This window comes from Balaenoptera acutorostrata, chromosome 4 (assembly GCF_949987535.1).
Source record: "Balaenoptera acutorostrata chromosome 4, mBalAcu1.1, whole genome shotgun sequence".
Lineage (NCBI taxonomy): Eukaryota > Metazoa > Chordata > Mammalia > Artiodactyla > Balaenopteridae > Balaenoptera > Balaenoptera acutorostrata.
Genome location: NC_080067.1, coordinates 45,583,429 through 45,603,735, shown reverse-complemented (window position 1 = coordinate 45,603,735; position 20,307 = coordinate 45,583,429). Strand labels below are relative to the sequence as shown.

At 46.3% G+C, this 20,307-nt stretch overlaps 1 protein-coding gene across 4 annotated transcripts in view; it reads right to left on the bottom strand.

The window, feature by feature from the left end:
* SCHIP1 (schwannomin interacting protein 1) overlaps positions 1-19,006 on the bottom strand; it is a 121,001-nt gene extending 101,995 nt beyond the window's left edge. For 2 of the 4 annotated variants that reach the window (XM_057545141.1, XM_057545140.1), the window contains exon 1: positions 17,081-17,969. In XM_057545141.1, coding sequence (XP_057401124.1) covers positions 17,081-17,938 — 858 coding nt within the window. In that variant the 5' untranslated portion in view covers positions 17,939-17,969. The other 2 variants (XM_057545142.1, XM_057545143.1) reach the window with 2 other exon arrangements.
* Positions 19,007-20,307: the final 1,301 nt, after the last annotated feature.

Here is a 20,307-nt window from a genome sequence, read left to right as displayed (position 1 = left end):
AGGAAACTCTTGCCACCCACCTTGCGCCGGGCTTCCTCCTCTCCAGATCTCCATTCCGCTGTCTCCCTGCTGCCTCTGCCTCCTGGACCTCTGCTTCACAGCACTTACTCGGGCATTCAGTAAATAACCGAGGAAGCTGTTAAATGTCCACCTCCCTCACCAGAATAACTATGCCCTTTGGGCAAGATCACAGCTATCTTGTCTCCTTAGTGTCTAGCACAGTGCAGCTACTGAGTGAATGACTATTAAGTAAATACATGAATGGGCAAAATAAAAATAAAAATCACAGAAGGCAGTGGGTTCAGCTGGAGCTTGAGCCCCTCTGCTTCACCCTACCCAACCTTGTCCCTCTTCCTGGTCCCTCAGGTGACAGTCTCTTTTGTTAGACCTACTGGCACAGATGAAGCCATTGCTGAATGTGGTCCCAGGACTTTTGGGGGGAAAGCTCTCCGAGTGCATTGCCCACTGGATGGTAAGGGCTCCCGAGGCATGTTCCATCCATTCAGGGCTGCCTGGAACCTCAGGGACCCATTGTCCCATTCTATGCACAAAACAGTTTACGAGGTGCAGCCAGCTCCAGATTGGGCGTCAAGGGGGTGAGAATGCACAGTTTTATCTCCATGTGCCTCCACCCAACCAGAGGATCATTATGTTCCCTACAAGCCAATACGTAGGGTGAGTTTTTGACTGAGCCTTAACAACTGGATAGATTTGATGATTAAAAGTAAGCATAGGGGTGGTGACGGGGACCTCCAAAACAGAGAAAACAAACAGAAAGCCATGCGCGTATGGTCAAATGAATTTCTAATTATTAATTAAAGTTTCTGTTTATGAAAAATTCTCGAATAGAAGCACGTGGGTGTAAGTGGATATTATATATCAAGAGATCACAGATATTCAGATGTGGCCATAGCCACCAGCAAAAATAAGCAGTTATTGTGTGATGAAAAGTCAGAGGGTCTAAATTCCAAATAGTTGGTGTAGTGGTTTCTAGCAGAAGTGGAAAGCACATGGCCCTTGGAGCCAGAGGGACCTGCAGTAGCTCTGTGATCCCACCACACACTTCAGTTTTTTTGTCTGTAAAATGGGAGTAACAGCATTCAACTTGCCCCATCGTGCATTAGGCAAATAAATGAAAAGCAGCCCGATCAGTGTGTGCCCAGTAGGCACTCAATAAGCAACAGCTTGTTTCTCTCATTAAAACAGGTTTAGGGCATGTCTCTGCAGTTCTCACAGCATCATGGCCTTCTTCGGCAGCACCTGCCACATTTGTGTCCTTATATGATTTATGTGAGTCTCCCCTGCTTGACTGCAAGCTCCATGAGGGCAAGAAGCCCCACGACATGACAGCCGCACATGAGCTTCTGCTCATCTTTATCCGCCATCCCTAACACACAGCAGATATGCAAATATATAGTCACTGACTGAATAAAGCTAAGAAGAAAAAATAATGACATATATTAAGGAAAGTCTTGGCAGACATCATATTGCACACTTTTCACTTTGCTGAAAACTTTCACATAAGCAATTTTAAAAATATAGCTTTTGCTCCAAAATGAATTCAGAAAATTTACCCTCTCAAAGCTCGGAGACTTGCTACACTTACAACATAAAAGCACAATTTCTATAAACTAAGGGATGTCTAGAAGACAATCTCTAATCCACATTAAAAACATGAGATTTATACCATAACATTGGTTGTTTTTGCGCCCCTAATCATAAGGATGCCACTACTGCTGTTCTGGGCCAGGTCTACCCGATTCCGGAGCCTGCTGATAATCACTTCCTTATACAGAGTCTGAGCTGCATCAAGAGGACACGTCTGGACGGGCATCCGAGGGCACCTTTCAGCTCAGCGTTTGAATATTGTTTATAACACCACCAGCCATAGGTTGAAGTCCTATGTGGTCCAGTTAGCTTTGCTCCTTTCCAAGGCCACTGATCTTCTCCAAGGCCACAGATGGCTGTCTTTACTTCTGGCCAGTCACCCTATAAATGGGTACCATGGCTCACAGGGTCAGGGAAGTAGAAGGAGGGTGTGAGGTCAAGATGCCCTGGGCAGAGGACTCACGAGATCTCAGTGTAGGGCGTCAATGTGGCATGTTCTGTTTATGACACCTTGAAAGTCACTTTCACTTTGTATGGTTATTTCCTCACCTATAAAAAAGAAGGGGACTGTACCCAGCATGAGTTACCTTTCTAGCTCTAAGGTCCATTCCACCTTTTTTTTTTTTATAAATTTATTTATTTATGGCTGCGTTGGGTCTTCATTGCTGCGCGTGGGCTTTTTCTAGTTGCGGCGAGCAGGGGCTACTCTTTGTTGCGGTGCGCGGGCTTCTTGTTGCGGTGGCTTCTCTTGTTGCGGAGCATGGGCTCCAGGCGCACGGGCTTCAGTAGTTGTGGCTTGCGGGCTCTAGAGCGCAGGCTTCAGTAGTTGTGGCTTGCGGGCTCTAGAGCACAGGCTTCAGTAGTTGTGGCTTGCGGGCTCTAGAGCACAGGCTCAGTAGTTGTGGCGCACGGGCTTAGTTGCTCTGCGCCAGGTGGGATCTTCCCGGACCAGGGATCAAACCCGTGTCCCTTGCATTGGCAGGTGGATTCTTAACCACTGCGCCACCAGGGAAGTCCCCATTCCACCTTTGATATTCAATGATTCTGTGAAAGACTCGAAAAACCTTAAAGGCCTCTATTTAGTGCTATTGGGCCTACAACTGTCATGTTTGAATCTGAGCCATAAGTCGAGAGACTGCCTGCTGTTAGTTAGGGTTCCTGATTTGAAAGCAATAAAACCAACCCTGGCTGATTTAAGCTCAGAGAATCAACAGGAGGTGGGCACTGAGAAACCAGGGGAGGCGGGGAAGGTTGGGAAGCAGAAGCCACGGCCATGGTCCCCTCATGGGAAGGGTTCGGCAGCAGTCACCACCACGAGGAGGCCTCCCATTGCTCCTGAGGGCCTCGCAGGGAACGCTCTAGACCCAAAGTCCCAGGGGAGCTCTTCCACCTGTGGCAGAGTCAGGGGAGGGAGAACCTGGGCTAAGGTTGCCCGAACAGGAGTCAGCCACTTGCAATTGCCCTCCCACCAAAATCGCACACAGCAGAAAAGAGGCAATTCCCTAAAAAGAACCTGGGTGCTGTTAGGAAGGGTAAACCCATGCTGGGCAGAAACCCCATGCACATCCACCACAGGAGGAAGAACCTAAGAGTATAGATGTCAGTGATGTGCATACATCCCATCCTCGAGCATAGCATCTAGTGAATTTCAAAGGCGTATATAAATTGAAGCAGCTAGTCAAAACATTTGGTCTACAATATCCTGTGATAAACCATAATGGAAAAGAATATAAAAAAAAGAATGTCTATATGTGTATAACTGAATCACTTTGCTGCACAGCAGAGATGGGCACAGCATTGTCAATCAACTACACTTCAATACAAAAAAAAGAAAAAAAACATTTTGGTCTGGAGAACACACAGTTTTCAACCTGATTATATGGGTTTTACTGAAAGAAACGTTTACTTAGTAGTATCATAATCCACAATACATTGAACATGTAATTAGTAAAAGAATTCTGGGAAATTTGAAGAAGTCCTAAGAGGAAATCACTGATCCCGCCAGCCAAACCAGGCCACCCAAAGGCAGGGAATGAGTAACCAGGAACGCTCCTTATGAGAAGTCACTGAGTCATGGGGACATCCTTCTATTGCTGATAAAACTATGCCTGGAGCCCACAACCAGTTTAGCTTTGAAAATTTGGATTATTCAATCAGTCAGCAAATACTGAACATTCTGATATACCAAGTTCCTTTCCTTTTCCATTTTCACGAGAGTCTCAAACCTCTTTCCTCACCATTTCTAGTCTGTGAAGTCTCCCAAATGTGTTCCTCATGACTTAGCCCTCATTTCACAGCCTGAGTGGGCTTTGTTCCCCAGGCCACTTACACCTCTTTCTAGTCAACTGTAACTTACTCCCTTCTGTGGGAATTTTCACGCCACAGGCTCACAGAGCCTTCACAATTCCACCAGACCCTTAACTTTAAAGAAGGAGACTCCCAGGCCAAAATGCTGCTTCCTCATTAAAAAACAAATAAACATATGGTATTCATTTTTCTCTTTCTGATGGTTCTGAAGAACCTAGGGGCAGGACAGGAATAAAGATGCAGATGTAGAGAATGGACTTGAGGACATGGGGAGGGGGAAGGGTAAGCTGGGACGAAGTGAGAGGGTAACATTGACATATATGCACTACCAAATGTAAAATAGATAGCTAGTGGGAAGCAGCTGCACAGCACAGGGAGATCAGCTCGGTGCTTTGTGACCACCTAGAGGGGTGGGATAGGGAGGGTGGGAGGGAGACACAAGAGGGGGGGGATATGGGGATATATGTATATGTATAGCTGATTCACTTTGTTATACAGCAGAAACTAACACACCATTGTAAAGCAATTCTACTCCAATAAAGATGTTTAAAAAATCATTAAAAAACAAATAAACAAACGATTCAGATGTTGGCGAGCCAAATACCGTTCCAGAGGACAGGGACAATTTGTGGCTGGCCGCAGCCTGTGAAAGCAGACAATGGCTCAAAACACAGCCCCCTGACTCCTGCCTTCCTGCTGGGAGGAGCCTTCCCTCCACAGGCCTGTGGAGTTTCCCTCTTCACCTGCCTCTCCTGCCCCTTCACAACACACGCTTCCTCCTGCAGGGGAGAGACTGAGGGAAGCCAGCCTCGTTGGAAGAGGAGGTAGGAGTCTTCAAAATGCATTTGCAAAGCAAACACACTAGCAGAATTTCTGTTCCGGTTTCAAGTTCGGTTGGGATGACTCTGTGGGAGCCGAGAGACAGCACGAAGGATCCAACTCTCCCCTCTCTTCAAAAGCCACAACCTGTGTGTTATTTATTACCTTTGTTGGGTAGTTTTAATACAACCTTCTTAATTTTAAAAGCTAACATAAATCCAATTAAAGCCTCCAGTTTAGGTAATAATACTGTGCCAATGTTCATTTCTTAGTTTTGACAAGTGTACCACAGTTATATATAACACACACACACTTACATATACTCAAACTACTTATTATATTTGAAGAAATATCAGAAAACAAGTATATTTCTCTTAATAATTATATATGTGTATATTATATATAATATACGTATTATATACAATGTTAACATCAGGGGAGGTTGGTAAAGGATATTCAGAAACTTTCTGTACTATCTTTGTAACACCTCTGTAAATCTAAAGTTATTCCCAGATAAAAAGTTTTTTTTAAAAAAAGCTAAGTGAACGTTTCCCATTTTTCCAAAGGAAAGTGAATTAACACCCCAAACTTGTCTCATTTGTTTGAAATCTGTTGACTTTGGACTTATAGCCAATAGTTCTAAAGAAGAAAAAAAAAACTTCCCAATCTCTATACTTTCAGTAAGTCCTCCTAAATACTATACATTTAGTTAAATAAAAACAATACAATTCATCAATATTAAAGTTTCATTAGATTCTATATAACAATAAATTTTATTAGAACTCACCCCTACCACCACCCCTTGGAATTAAATGGTCTTAGGTGAGTTTCCAGAAGATAAAAGAACTGAGGCCACATATCCTGCATTGTATGTGTGTGTGTGTGTGTGTCTGTGTGCACACGCATGTTTAAGACAATCTGTTCTTAAAGAGCCCTTCCCTTTTCATCCTTCATAAATAACGAAATACCCCAAATCCAAATAACAAATCAATTTTTGAACTGCTTTGAAGATGAAAGAGAAAACTAAATTCTAAGTAATGGAATGTATAAAAAAATAAAGTGAAATAGAGGAAGGTGTGTACGTAAGGCATCTCTTATTTTTTTCCTCTGGATGTTATTGTTTCAAATTACTTTAAGCATTGAAAGGGGGAAAAATGTTATGTTGGTGTCAGTAAATAAGACCAACACTCCTTCAGGAGTTTTCCTCCCTGAGATCTCTCATTTCTAGACTCTTACCAAACCTCTTAGCAAGTCATCCCACCTCATCCCCACTTCAGGTAAGTGATCTAACATCTTTGGGTCTCAGTTTTCTTACCTGTAAAATGAAGGGGTTGGGTTAAGTGTGGGATGGAAAACTGGTAGCCCAAGACCATCTTTTGAACCACAGACCTGTTTCTTAGCTCCACAAAACTGCATTTATTTAAAGTTATTTGCAGTGCATTTAGTATTCAAGATACTTCTCATAAAAACCTGGGTCTTGGGCTTCTCCTGACATATCGTAACTCTGAGACTCTGTTCTGGAACAGCAACAAGTCAGTAGTATGAAAGAACAGCTGTCTTCTGTCCCTGGGACCTGTCCTCCACTCCTCTCACTAGTTTCCTCCGTGGCCTCTGGAAGCATCTGAGTTTGCCACCCTTGCTATGGAGTGCCTTCCAGCTCTAATATTCACATTCTCAGTGTGATTGTTTACTAGTAAAAGAGAATTTTAATTTGCTTCCAGTGCACTGGACTTTCTGCAGAGGTCTTGCATGTTAGTTTAAGCACAACCATTGTACGTTTGCTTTGTTGAAAGTTTCCGTATGAAACACAAGAAAAATACATCTAATACTGAAATCACCATACCATAGTAGAGCCAGTATTCAGAAAAATTTAAAACTACTGCTGCCTAAAGTTGTTCTTCTAGAACAAGATCTTACTTTAAGGGCTATCTGGGTCAGATGGTGGGGTCACTGTTGGCCGGATAACAACTCTAACAGGAGATCATTGATTACATAATTTACATAATTTAAGTATTCAAAAATAAAATCCCAGTGGTCTTCTCTTACTCCTCACAGAAGCAATTTTAGAGTGGAAAAAAAAAGGACAGAGCACTTAAGATGTTGTTGCTTATAATAAAATGTCAGACCTGGTCAAAATGGACCAAAATTCTGTAAGACTGCACAAAGAAAAAAATTGTAATTTTCATAAGTGGCATAATTTTTAGCCACTGGTGCCACGAGGAGAAAAACAGAAGGCTCAGTTGGTTTTGAAACTATTTGAAAACATGTTATTTTTATAGGAGTGGAGATTAGGCTTTACGTTCTTTTCTAAGAAGACACTGTGCCAGGTTCCCAGAGGTCCAGCCCCTTCTTATTTTAGAAAGAAGTTTAACACTACTCTTTCTCTGGATGGAGAAAATGGGGGTACAAGCTATCATGCTGACGGACTTGACATTTAAAATGCCCTATCATTTCATAACACAGCAGCTTTTCTGTTTTTATTTTTTTAATGCTCTAACCTCAAATCTAAATTTAAAACACGGCTGGAGATCTCAGGAATTACGAGGAAATTACCTCATTCCCTTTCAACTTTTTTAGACAGCGAAGTTCTTTCCATATATGGCAAACCAAGAAGGAAACAGAATCAAGTTACAGACCAAGTAGCTGTCTAGACTTACCTGTTGTTTTGTTCAGGGCATGTCTACAGCCTATTAGTGAGCGAGTGGTCCCTGGCCACCGCTAGCTGGCCTCGGAAGAGTGCCTGTCCTCAGCTCTCCATCACTAAGAGGTCCAGGAGGCAGCCTGGCCAGGGGCTCTGGCCACCAGAGGTGCCCAGTACTAGAGGAGCCACTGTCTTATGGACTTTGTATTGGTTCTCTTCACAGACAGGTCACCCACACAGGAGTGAAACGGGAAAGAGAGGCAGGCTGCGGATCACAGCGGGGGCATCCGAGGGGAGGAAGCGATGGGTATGTGCTGCCACGGGGACAACGACCTACCAGCCTGGCTGGTGTGTGTCCAGAAGGCGCCGGTAGAAAATCTGCCTGTTGGAGGCCTGACTGTGAGGCTGCAGAGATGCTGCTTTGTTCTCTGCTCTTCCTCAAGCACCGTGAAAACAACCCACCCACCTGGGCAAATGGAGCATCACCTGGAAAAGCCCCCAACCCCACGCCGCCGCCACTTTCTGGATAGAAGCTTTATGTAACATTTAAAAAAAAAAACAAAACAAAACCAAAAATTCATGAAAAACTAAGACATTTATTTCTATAAGGAAGAGTTTTGAAGAATCAATCATCTCTATTAGGACACGGGTAATAAAACTCTTGAATTGATGAATCTGCAGAAATCAGCTGCTGACTAATGCACTGCTCCTTGTAATCCATAAAAATTGAAATTTTTTTTTTGGTATACTATGCTAGTATCCCAAGGAAGATTCACAACCACTTTCATGAGCCACAAATATTAAGGAGAGACTTCGAGAAATGGAAGGAAAAAAAAGAGAGAGAAAGGTGACATGATATTGCTGATGATGGGTACACCAAAAAGTTCACTCAATTACGAGTAAATATAAAATATGTGGATGGAGATACAGAGGTATCAGTAAAATGTACAGATACAAGAGGCAATTATTAGGAAATCTGATATACAAAGCTAGACTGAAGAAAACTGGTGACTTTTTCACTTCCAGTAAGCTTTGCTTTAAGTATAACCTCATGTCAGTAAAACATAACTAAAAAATATTTTACAAGTACTTTAAAAACCATCAACCTCGTACTGAACAAGCAGTGGTCGAGTTCATTCCTATCACCTGGGTGTTTCCTAGCCTAAACCATCACCCTTTTTTCTCTCTCTCTTTTTTTTTTTGGCTCTGCCACACAGCTCCCAGGATCTTAGTTTCCCGACCAGGGATCAAACCCGGGCCCTGGCAGTGAAAACGCAGAGTCCTAACCAGTGGACGGCCAGGGAATTCCCAACCGTCACCTTTGAATCGCATATATTGATACTTTATAGAGAAAGTACCACAAAAGTAGGAAACAATGGGAATAACCTATAATAACACAAATATTGAAAAACAGGTCAGGTGGAGAGAATAAAATTAGGTTAAATATATGCATGAATGAAAACAGAGAAAAACAAGTGATAAAAATTAGTGATAGAACATGCTTGACATAATTATTTAACAAATATATAAGGAAAATAACAGAATCATTCACAAAAGTGAATAGTAGTAACCAAACCAAACCAAAACAAACACACCCAGAACATCTGAAACAATGAGCGCTCTTATGGATTTGATAAGACTTGGTAAGTGAAGGAGAGTGATTATTACAACTCTCCTGGACCTGACAAGAAGAAAGAGTGATGATTCACTTCTACAGATTTAACTGGGAAACTCAGAAACGCCATACAGGCAACGTAAAAACCCAAACACATCTCCCTTCCCTGACGTCCATTTTTCTATTCCTAGTTTTCATCCATATTCTAACAAAGCCAGTGTCCTAATAGAGACTACTTTATGGGCCTCTCCTGAACTCCACAAATGCCTTTCTTTCTAGTCTCTTCTTGGTTTTGTTATTTTGCTCTTTTTTGGGCTTATAATAAACGATTCACTTAAAACTCTGTCTAGTTAGAACAAAATGTTTCCACTTGTGCGGTGAGCCACATGGAAATCTTCGCCGCCCTGTCTATCTGAACCCGGGCACGGCCTCATAGCCTGACAGTCAATGGACAGATTGTAAATGGAAGTGGCGTGCACAACGGTCAGCCCTCACCCTCGCTGCTCTCTCCTCTGCCTCCTGGTACTCAGGCAGCTCCTTGCACGGTCCGCAAGGGCCAGTCGGCCCTGAACCTGTGAGAGGAGAGGACTGCGTGTTGCCCAGTGCTGGAAAGGAGGGTGGACAGCCAGGAAAAGGTGTTTACAGATGGCAAAGGAGAAAGGACAGAAAAAAAAAATCTGTCAACCCAGGGAGAGTACTCTTCTGCTGGCAGAAATACGGTGATGAGCTGAAATCCGAATGGAAGGAAGCAATTTTATGATTGTATTCCAACATGGGTTTAAAAAAAAGAAAAAGAAATAAACATTAAAATGAAACTTTTCTATCAGGTGATAAAAATTAGAATCTACTTCCAGTCTTGAAGCTCTTAAGTGATGAGGCTGGATCTATCCTCCAGTTAAGTTGTGAAAAGACTCTTTTTAAAAAAGGTAGCTGAAGGGGGCCGAGTTCATTAAAAGTGAGAATTGTGAGTCAGGTGACTTGAGGCTGGGTCAGGCCTGGGCTGAGGAAGGTGGGTGAAGACGTTTAATCTTCATAAGCCTGCTTCCTCCTTTGAAAGTGGCGAGGGTTTGATGAGATGACCTCTCAGATCCTTTCTATCTTTAAAATCCTATTACTTTTCTATGAAAAATGCTCAGTTTCATAACTGGCACTTGAATTTCTACAAAAGCTGTGTGCAAAATAATATCCCAGTCACTGACAGTATAAAGCAGCAACAGTATAAAGTGTCATCTGTCCCAACAGCTCAGGGAACATAAAGCAGCTAAAGAAAAGCATTTGCAAACGTCCTTGTTGTTAAAAAAAAAAAAAACTTAGGACTGAGTTTCAGAGGTAAGAAAACAAAACCATTCATGTCTTCAGGGGCAAAGGTCCAGGAGTAAAAACAAATTTCTATTTTAAAATGCAAATGTAATGTCACAGAGTTCAGATAAACTTTTAAGGAAGGATCTGTAATTACTATTATTAGTATTAATAAAGTTCATAGTATACCGGCTTTGAGCAAATTTAAAAACTAAACAGAAACGTGGTACAAAATACATTAACCGGGTAACAAGCATTCATCAAATGTCCAGTCCTCAGGAAATGCCCGAGCCTGTACATGTGTGTGTTTGAAGGGGAGGAGGGATTTAAAATAGTTAGGCAGATACAAGACATACCCACAAAAAGAGAATGCAAACAATGTCACTGAAAGAGCCTGAAACCAGAGATTGACAGGTCTGGTTTGAGTTTTGTCAGGGATGAGCCTTTTAAAACCTAAGAATGAGGAAGTGGAACACAAGTGGAGTAAGAAGTTCGGAAGAGAGGCTGCTTAGAGCCGAGATGATCAGGTACAGCTTCCCAAAGAAGCTGAATCAGAGCATGCCTTGGGGAAGAGAGTGCTGGGCGGTTTGGTGGACAGTAGCGTCAGGACCTGCTACAGAGCAAAGGGCTCATGCTGGGCCTTCCTGGGAGTGAAGTCACAAGGAATGCCAGGCAAAGGTTCTAGAGTTGAAAGTGCATTCTGAGCTAGAAAGGGATGGAGGAAGGTGACGTGATGTCGGCGGTGAGATGTTCAAACAGCTCAATGAATGTGTGATGAGAATATCTGTATCTGTTTTTCAGATCTGCGGCACGGCAGTGATCCTTAGAATGTTCTAAAGGACCACTATGTACAAACCACTTGGTGGGCAAAGATTTCCTTTAATCCAACTACAATATTTTCAAAAGGCTCTTCTGCAGTAGGATGAACTATCTGATGGTAGCTGAAATACACAAACAGAGCCTCAGAACCTGTGGTTTACCTGCAACCTAAGTTTTTGGAAAACCCAACCATATTTCTTTAAAGTCTTGAGTACATGCTAATGCATAGAGCAGCCTTTGCAGCTCTTAAACAGAAATCAACATAAATTAGAAAAGCAGACGATGATGACACTAAACATTTCAAGGTAAAGGTTGAAGCAAAGAATATAGTTAGCCCGGTAATTTCTGGTTATGGTAAAAAAAAAAAAAAAGTGATTTTAACACTGTCATGTCGTGCTCTCTAAGAGGGATAAATGATAACTGCAAACCACTCAGAATGTTTTCACTGTGGTATCCCAGGCTGATGAATCACATAACTTATTAAACTTATAAACTTTACTATATTTTGCAGGAATAATAAAGACCTCTTAATTCAGTCTGTAAAAATGGGAATTCATGCAATTTAAACATAGCCTGAGTAACTAAGGAAACAAACTACTCAGCCATTCAAGCTACTTTAGTAGTGTCATTGACGGAGAAGGAGTAACTGGGCTGTAATTCTTACAGAATAATACATTGAAAATAACCTGTAATTAGTACCATTCTAGGAAGAAGTGTAGGCTATTTAAAGTTTGCTACTAGTTAATAGTACAAACAAATAAAAAGACAAATTGCTTTCAAGTACTTTGGAAATAACTTCATCAGCACTTGCTTTCAATTAACATGTTGATTAAAATTATTCTTATCTTCTCATTAATGGAGGAAAATGCATCTGTCACAGGCAGTAAAAAATAATAAAACTGCAATGAAAATGTGTCAGGTCTACAACTAGAACTCCTCTTTAATTTAAAAAAGAGTCCTTTCCTTTTTTTGAGCAATGGGTGTAATGACTTCGGTTGGCTATAAGATGTGATCCTGGTACTTTGCTGTTGTTTTCTCTTAAGAGATAGGGGATCAGTCACCCCAGTCACCTGAAGAGAGATGTCCTGCAAATCCCCAAGGACACAGATGGAATACACCAACAGGTGGGAGAGGAAACCAACATCAAATGGTGTAAATTCTTTGGAAAACAGGCAACTTCTCGAACAGTTAAACACACAGCTCCCATAGGATCCAGCCATTCCACTCTTTGGTATTTTCCCAAGAGAAATGAAAGGATATGTCCATACAAAGACTTGTACGTGAATGTTCACAGCACTTTTATTTGTAATAGACAAAAACTAGAAACCACCCAAAGGTCCATCAACCAGGGAGTAGGGTATATCCATAAAATGGAACTCTACTCAGCCATAAAAAGGAATGAGCTATTGACATACACGATAACACAGATGAATCACAAAATAATTATATGCTGACTGAAAGATGCCAGACAAAATTGAGTACATATTATATGATTCCTTTTACATTAGTTTTAGAAAATGCAAGCTAACTTATAGTGATAGAAATAAGATCAGTGGTTGCCAAGGAACAGAATGGGAAGGACTGCAAAGCAGCAAGAGGATACTGTTGCGGGTGAGAGATAGACGCATCACCTTGGCTTTAAATGTGCAGTTAATTGTATGTCAATTCTACCTCAATGGAGCTATTTTTTAAAAAATAAAGAATCAAAAGGAGGGAGAAGTAGGAGGGAGAAAAAAGGGTGAAGTTATACTCCACTTAGGAAGAGGAGTAGGTTGAGGCAGTGGGCACCCCCCCCCTCCACTTGGTGATGGGGAGGCAGAAGAATGGTACTGTGACACACTAAGGTCCTGGAGAAGCAGGAGAAAGACAGAGGCTTGGGGCTTCGCTCAGAAGAGGGAAACGGAAGAGAAGCTCCAGGTTTCCCTCAGGACGGCCCCTCAGGATTGTCTGCGCCAGTTCCCATAGAGCAGGCAGGGAGAAGAGAATTTAGGATGAACGCGAACATATGGGGGCAGGACTCACGTAACTTGGCACCCTGGTTCTAAATTTCACTCCTGGGTTGTGTGTGGCCCTTGAGTTTACCAGTGGCGTTCACACACCTGCAGGCCCAGGGCAGGACCATGAGAAACACAGGGACACGGGATGGAGGCGGGGAGGGGTCTGGCCAACTGGAAAGGGCACTTTCGGGAGTAGTTCTGGTTGTTGGGTGAAACCTCTCCCCTCCCCCTCTGCCCCGCCCCCCCCCCAAAGAGTGTGTCAGGCACAAGGGAGCTACTGGGGATAAGGCAGTGGGATAAAGTGACCTCGCTGCCCTCAAGGCTCTGGCGTCAAGGTGAGGGTTTGGGACGTTGAGGAGGGGGTGGGCCGCCTGAGGCGATGCAGGTTTGTGATGGAGCAGCCCTGAGAAGACAGCAGGAAGTCAGGCGACCAGAGCTTCCTTCAAGACTCCCCAGGCACCTCCTGCTCTGACACCAAAGGTGGTTCCCAGGAGCATCCAAGCTCATGCCCCTCCACCGGCACCAAGGGAGAAATGAGCTGCTCACAGCTTCACAAGGTAAAGGTCAGCCCTAGGTTTGAAGTCCTACCCAAACGTCCTACCCAAACGCTGCGTGTTTTTAAATGTGCCTCTAAATCTTCCCTGGATTGGAGACAGCTGATCGTCAGCACATCTTTGCGATCTGAGTCTTTGGTTTGGAGTGTATCGCTGTAGCCAAGAGGAAGAAAGGGGCGTTGGACAGGGATGAGAAGGCAGCTGCTGCTTTGCTGGGCAGAACTCAACGTGTTTCCATTCACACCAAACCCCGTCTGTGAGAAGAGACCCGTAATGTCATGGGATTTTGATTATTTCCTAGTTTACTTCTGTCCTTAACACTAAGGAAATCCAAGAGAGGACCTGTCATTAGGAAACCCTTTAAGTTATTTCAGGAACGTGGAAGCTCTTTCCTTTCCTCTTGTTTCAACTAATTTTGAGCATCAAAAGGAAAAAAACCTAGTCTGGCATCAGAAGGAAGAACAAAAGCCCTTTCGTAGTTTTCTTACTGGGATCTTCGGCAAATCTCTTAACCTCTCTAGGCCTCAATTTTCTCAACTGTACAATAAGGGGGCTGGCTTAGGTCTGGGCCGTGTGAGTCTTATAAACACTTCATTTATTCAGTATTTGAGAACCTACTACTTCTCAGACACTGTCGCAGGCACTAGGTTACAACAATGAAACGACGCAGGCAAGACCCCTGCACTCCAATTTGATTCTAGAGAACCAAAAATGAAGAACTGAACATGATAATGTCAGGCAGTGATAAGCACTAATACACGAGGAGTGCCTTGGTAGGTGGTGGAGTGCCTTACTCTGTATCAGGGAGGGGGGCCGGGGACAGCCTCTCTCAGGAGGTGAGTTGAGCACAGTCTGGGATGATGAGGAGGAAGCAGGAGGAACCAGCCACTGGATTCCAAGCAGAGGTAACAGCACGGGCAAAAGTCATGTGGTGGGAATAGCTTATTTGGGTCTCTTCACAGGTGAAGGAGCTGTACCTGCCTTTTTCATTTTATACCCCTCCTCCCAGTACTATGTATCAATTTCACCTAAATGTATTTACACACAACTTTTTAAGGAGGAGCAAAAATATCACTCGATTCGAGCAACTCCTTTCAGAGTTCTTCTTTTACACCAACTCCTTTGTTACTCTCAAACTTCTGTCCTAAGGGTTATAAATTCTTGCACTTATTCCAGGCAGGAGTAAACAGGATTTTAACCAGTGTTTTCCAAACTTTTATGACAGCGACCCACAGTGGGAAAGAAATCTTACACTGTAACCCAGCGTCTACATAAAACTGAAACAAAACTTTCTAAAAAAAACAATCTTACTGTGACTACCTGCAACACACTGCAGTACATTCTATCTTATTTTTTAAAAAGTGATAAGGTGATATCATGGGGAACTTGCAGTTTGAAAAACACTATTCTAAACTAACAGCAGCTAGTAATTTTGTTCCAATACAAACCAAAATATGGAAAATTTCAATATTAAACAACCTCACAGGCCACTTCCTTCTCCCGTTTTTTCTGTACATATACTTACTTTGAAGCAATGGAACCCAAATTTCGGTGTGACTTGTGGAGGAAATGCCCAGGGGGTACATTTTCAGGAGGGCGAGGGAAGGAGAGGGGAGGAACCCACAATGCAAACTGTTCACTAGGTGAGGAGACAAGACACCCTCAGGTTTCAAAGATGGCCCAAGAAGGAAAGATTCAGTCCTTATTCTTCAATAAGGAAGAAGGTGTGTGTGTGTGTTGGGGTAGGCTGGTCTGTTAGGTTAGCCATTAAATTGTAAGTTCCTGGGGCGGGGGGCGGGGAGTCAGCCTGCATCCCTACCTCGCTCACGGTAACTCCAGGCCCACGTGGTCAGATGTGTAACTGCAGTGCTGAGAATCACACCTTGAATTTAGCACAGAGCACATGGGCGCTCAAGAACTTTTTGAATAACGGAACTCATTGTCATCATCAAACCCTAACTTTGCATGTATACCCAATTATTACATTTTCCTGGAATGTAAAAATGTCAGGCCATAGTAAAGGAATCTTATGTATCTTCAAGTCATTGTTTAAGTCCAGGGAGCTTAATCAGGTATTTTTCTCAGCACTAGGTGGGAAAAGTATGTTTTGAATTGCAAGGTACAAGACAGAGTACTACCTGTAATGGAAAGATTCCGTGTCTGCGAGTGGCCTCGGTAAAACAGCTGGTATTAAAATGAGTGTGTTAGTTTAATAGGTAGTTTCTCAAGGGACACTAACCAGTGCGCTCTGTCAGCCAAGGGCTCCCTCTGATAGAAACCGTGCCAATCAACTGTCCTTACCCCTGAAGTCAGAAGTGCATGCACCCAATTTCCAGTAGCCCCAGGGCCCTGGAGCCGAAAAATTACACCTGCAAGCAGGCATTCTCCCACACTGCCACACACAGAAAGCAGCTCATTTAAACTGTATGCCCTTCAGCCCCATTTAGGATCTGTTCATTAATGATTTCAAATTACAACTGTTGCTTTATCTCAAAACAGTGATAAATAGGGGAGCTACATTCATGTCGCTTTTCTTTTAAGTCATTTATCTGCTCTCCTCTCAGGGGCAAAAAAGATGTTGAGACAAGTGTGAACCTGCCAGAGCTTCTTATTATAGATGTATCCCTCCTTCCCTCCCTCTCTCTTTTCCACTCCAGCACCGTTCCCTCTCTGGGTTTCCTGAACTGAGGCACAAGCCTCCGGTAAGGAACTGCTTATCAAAACTAGGAGGGATTCAGCGGAGAGGGGGTGAGTCAGCCCACAGAGGAAAGAACCACTCCCTCATCCTAGCAGGTCAATTCACCCGTTCCCTCAGGTCAACAATAGATCGGGTTTCAGAAAGGAAAAAATCTCAGAGGAGGGCGGTCAACCCATTACAATTCAGGAGCATCCGCTCAAACGCCAAGGGGGAACAATCCCTGCTGCCTCACCGGAGGTGTGGGCAGGCGAATGCGTGCTTGTGCGCAGGGACAGCCTGTATATGGATGAGACATTAGTGGCAACGAAGGGACACCCACCACGACTGACAAAGCCACAACTATTACGACCTAAGATATCACCCACACACAGGCCACCGACTTCGGTGCCAAAATCTCCCCGGATTTATTTTCAGGCAAGTGACTCACAACCTCGTCTCCATAAGTAATTCCATTAAAATGAGTCGCTGGTTCCACTAACCCGACTTTCCGCTGCCCTCTGGCCGCCCCCCCCTCCTCCCCGCCCATCCTGCAAACCCAGACAGCTCAGAGACTGAGCAACGGTACCCCAGGAGAGCATAAGTCAGGCTCTCCTGCCCGGCACCCACCCTCGGGGCAGGATGAATGGGGCCGCCGCCGGGCGGGAGCGCGGGTAGGGCGCGTGCGGGCTGTGCGCGGGGTGTGTACGTGTGTGCGCGCGTGGGCACGCACCCCGGGCAACTTACCGAGGTGGAGTTGGTCCTCGCCTGGCCCTGGTTCCGCACCTCCTGCTCCCGGAACTGCAGCCCAGCCAGATGCTTCTCCAGAGCCTCCCAGTCCATAGGGGGCACCGGGGGCTCCTCCGGGACGCACGTCCCGCTGTCCGTGGGCTGAAGACAGAGGCCCCCGGCCGCCGGGCCCCGGCCACCGCGCCGGCCCCCCGCCGGCTGAGGCTTCTGGACCGCCCGGCGGGGGCCCCGGGAGCCGCTGAGCCGGCTGGCCACCACCACGTTGCCATTGTGCCTGAGGTCCTGGGGGTCGTGCGCGTGGAGGTTGCCGTTGGGCACGGGGGGCGGCATGGCGGTGGTGGCGCCCCTGCCGCCGCCGCTGCGGGTCCTGGCGCTCACGTCCCCCGGCTCCTGGGCAGGACAGCGGTCATGCCGGTACCCTCGCTCGCCGCGCTCCTCCTCCTCTTCCTTCTCCCCGTCCTCCTCCGGCGCCCACTCATCAGTCACCTTCTTCTGGTAGACCGGGAAGGGCTCCTCATAGTCCTCCAGGGCAGACACCAAGTCCAGGCTGCCCCCCGGCGACGACGAGGATTTGCACTCGGAGCAAGGGGTCACTTTGGTGGAGTTGGACTGCGAACTGGCGCGGCTACTGCTGCTGCTGCTGCCGGCGTCACTGCCTAGATCCATCCCATCCTCTCGGTAATCCTGGGGGGAGGAGGCAGAAAGAGTGAGCCGCCGGGCCGAGCCTGCTCCGGCCGCCGCCCGCCGCCCGCCGCGAACGCCCCGGCCCAGGGCCCCGCGCCCGCCTGGCTGGAGGTGCGACCCCCAAAGAGGCCTGCGGGGGGGGAGCCGGCACCAGCCTGAGGCTTTCCTCATCCCATCCCCTCCCCTGCGACAGGCAGACTTCCTCCGGGTAACTAACCCTTAAATCAGCAAAGGGGGTGCCCAGCCACCGGCACGTAGACTTTCCATAAGAGGCACCCCGGGGCGCACATGGACTTTGTTTTAACCATTTTGCGCCGGGCGCGCCCCCGCACCCCGCCCCAGGGATTCTCCGAGAACCAGACACTTTCCCAGAGAATTATAACTCCCTGGGGGCGGGGACCGAGAAGAGGGTGGGCGGCTACTAAATTCGCACCTCGCGCAGGGCGCCGAGACCACCCCCTACCCGGCCCCGCCCCGCCCCCGCCGGCGGCCGGGAGCCCGGCTCCGCTGGCGAGCCGCGCTTTACTTTCTAAGGAACCGCAGGCAGCTTGGAGGTCTCACTCCCACCTCCGCGCCTCCCCGGCCGGCCCCTCCTCGGCTCGCCGGAAGGCTCGGGGTGGGGGCCGCTCTCGGCTCCCGCCGGGTAGGGTGGCCCCCGCGGCCCCCAAAGGTGTGCGGGGCCGGGGCGCGGCGGCCGTAGCTGCAGGCGCCGCCGCCGCCCTGGGGGAGGGAGGACGCGCCCTGCCGGCACGGAGCCGGTCCCGCCACCGAGCATGCCCAGAGGCTGCCGGGCGCGGCGCAGTCCGCTCTCCCGGCTTTCTCGGAAGCAGGCTGGGGCGGGAGGCCGGGCGGGGATCGCGTTGGAGGGGCCGGGAAAAGGCCCGAGGGAAGGGGACTCGGGGCTTTAGGGGCGCAGACAGGACCACTTAGTAGGGGCGGCGCCCTGGGGAGGGTGGTGAATTTTAACCCCCAGACACACTCATATTTCCTGGGAGAGCCTCAAGCCCTCTCTGCGGGGCTCATTACCCCGCCTAAACCCCCGCGCATCCCAAAGCGCAGGCCCGGTGCCTCCCAAACCCGCGCGGAAGTCCCCAAGTGACCCCTTGCAGGACCTCCCTCCCGCTACATGCGCACATACACAAGCCCATGTGGGAGTCCGAGTGACGTGTGCTCGGTGGTCATGCACCATCATTTCCCTTCCACCTTCCTCCTCGCCGCTTCCTCTCCCTCCACCGCCCAGCTCCAGTCGCCTGGCCGTCTCCCCTTGTTAAGTTCAGGCTGTGGGTGGAACCTGTTGCGTTAGCTCACGTTTTCTTTCCCCTCCCGGCTGCACGCCGAGGATGACCTATGAGAGGTGTGTGTATGAGGAATGGAGGAGTGTGAGATGGGATTGCTGTCTGGCATGGAGGTGGGGAATCTGAGCTAAAGGTTTGGGCGAGCCTCCAAAGTCCCCTTTGGCCACCTCCAATCAAGGGGACATTAAAGGAGGGGAAGAGGTGGGTGTCAGGTCACAAGCTCCTGGCACAGACGCTGGCTTGGCTTCCTTAAATTTTTCAGGAAACCGAGTCGAAAAAAACCTCTGCTGGATTTTTCAAAACACAGCGACGGCCTTAGTTTGGCAGCTTTAGGAACAAGGTTCCATGAAGGGAAAGATAACCAACACTTGGAAAACGACTATGGGTCACAGAGCACCTTTTAAGGATTAAGACTTTACTGTGAAGAAACTGTTACCCAACCCTGGGGAAGTAGGAAATGCCATCTTCTCTGGTTATGAAAAACAGCACTTAGAAGTTAAATGTCCTCCCACAGGCAAAAAATGATAAATATGTGTGGTGATGGATGTAACTAGATGGGGGGAATCCTTCCACAACATATATACATGTGTGTGTGTGTATGTATATATATTTTTTTTCACCAAAGTGGACACTTTAAATATCTTACAATTTTATATGTCAATTATATTTCAATAAAGCCAAAAAAAATTTTTTTAAGAAAAAGAAGAAAAAAAAATCCGCTTAATTTTACTACAGATTGGGGAAAACCAGTTTCCTTGAACTTCCAGATTTGGGCCTGTTACTGATTATTCCCAGTGAATTCTAGTCTGGACCAGGCCACTACCCTGGCTTGGCACCCTCCAGATGGAGGAATGGGGGAATGCTTGGAATTCTTTAGTAGGGAGTGGCTGCCACCCTGACGTTTCTTCTAGGTCCTAAATGGGAGAGACCCTTTGTTTAAGTAATTTCTGTGAAGTGCGACCCTTTCCTCTCTTAGGTAGGCTTGAGCCAGGGAAGATAAACTAATCTTTTAACTTGTCTGGAAGCAGCTATCTTATGAATAACAGGAAAGGGGGCCTTCTGGTCTGGCCCCTTTACAGCCCTTCTATAAAACAGGACTGATTATAACTTAAAATATCTTTTATGGTGACATCTGTAAACAGCCTGCCCCGTGCTCCAAATATGGTTTGATTTTGAGGTTGCTGTGGAGCCCTGGGTCAGCTGGCTGCCCCCCTGTGGAGTAGAGGTGGCCCTGTGAGTGTTCAG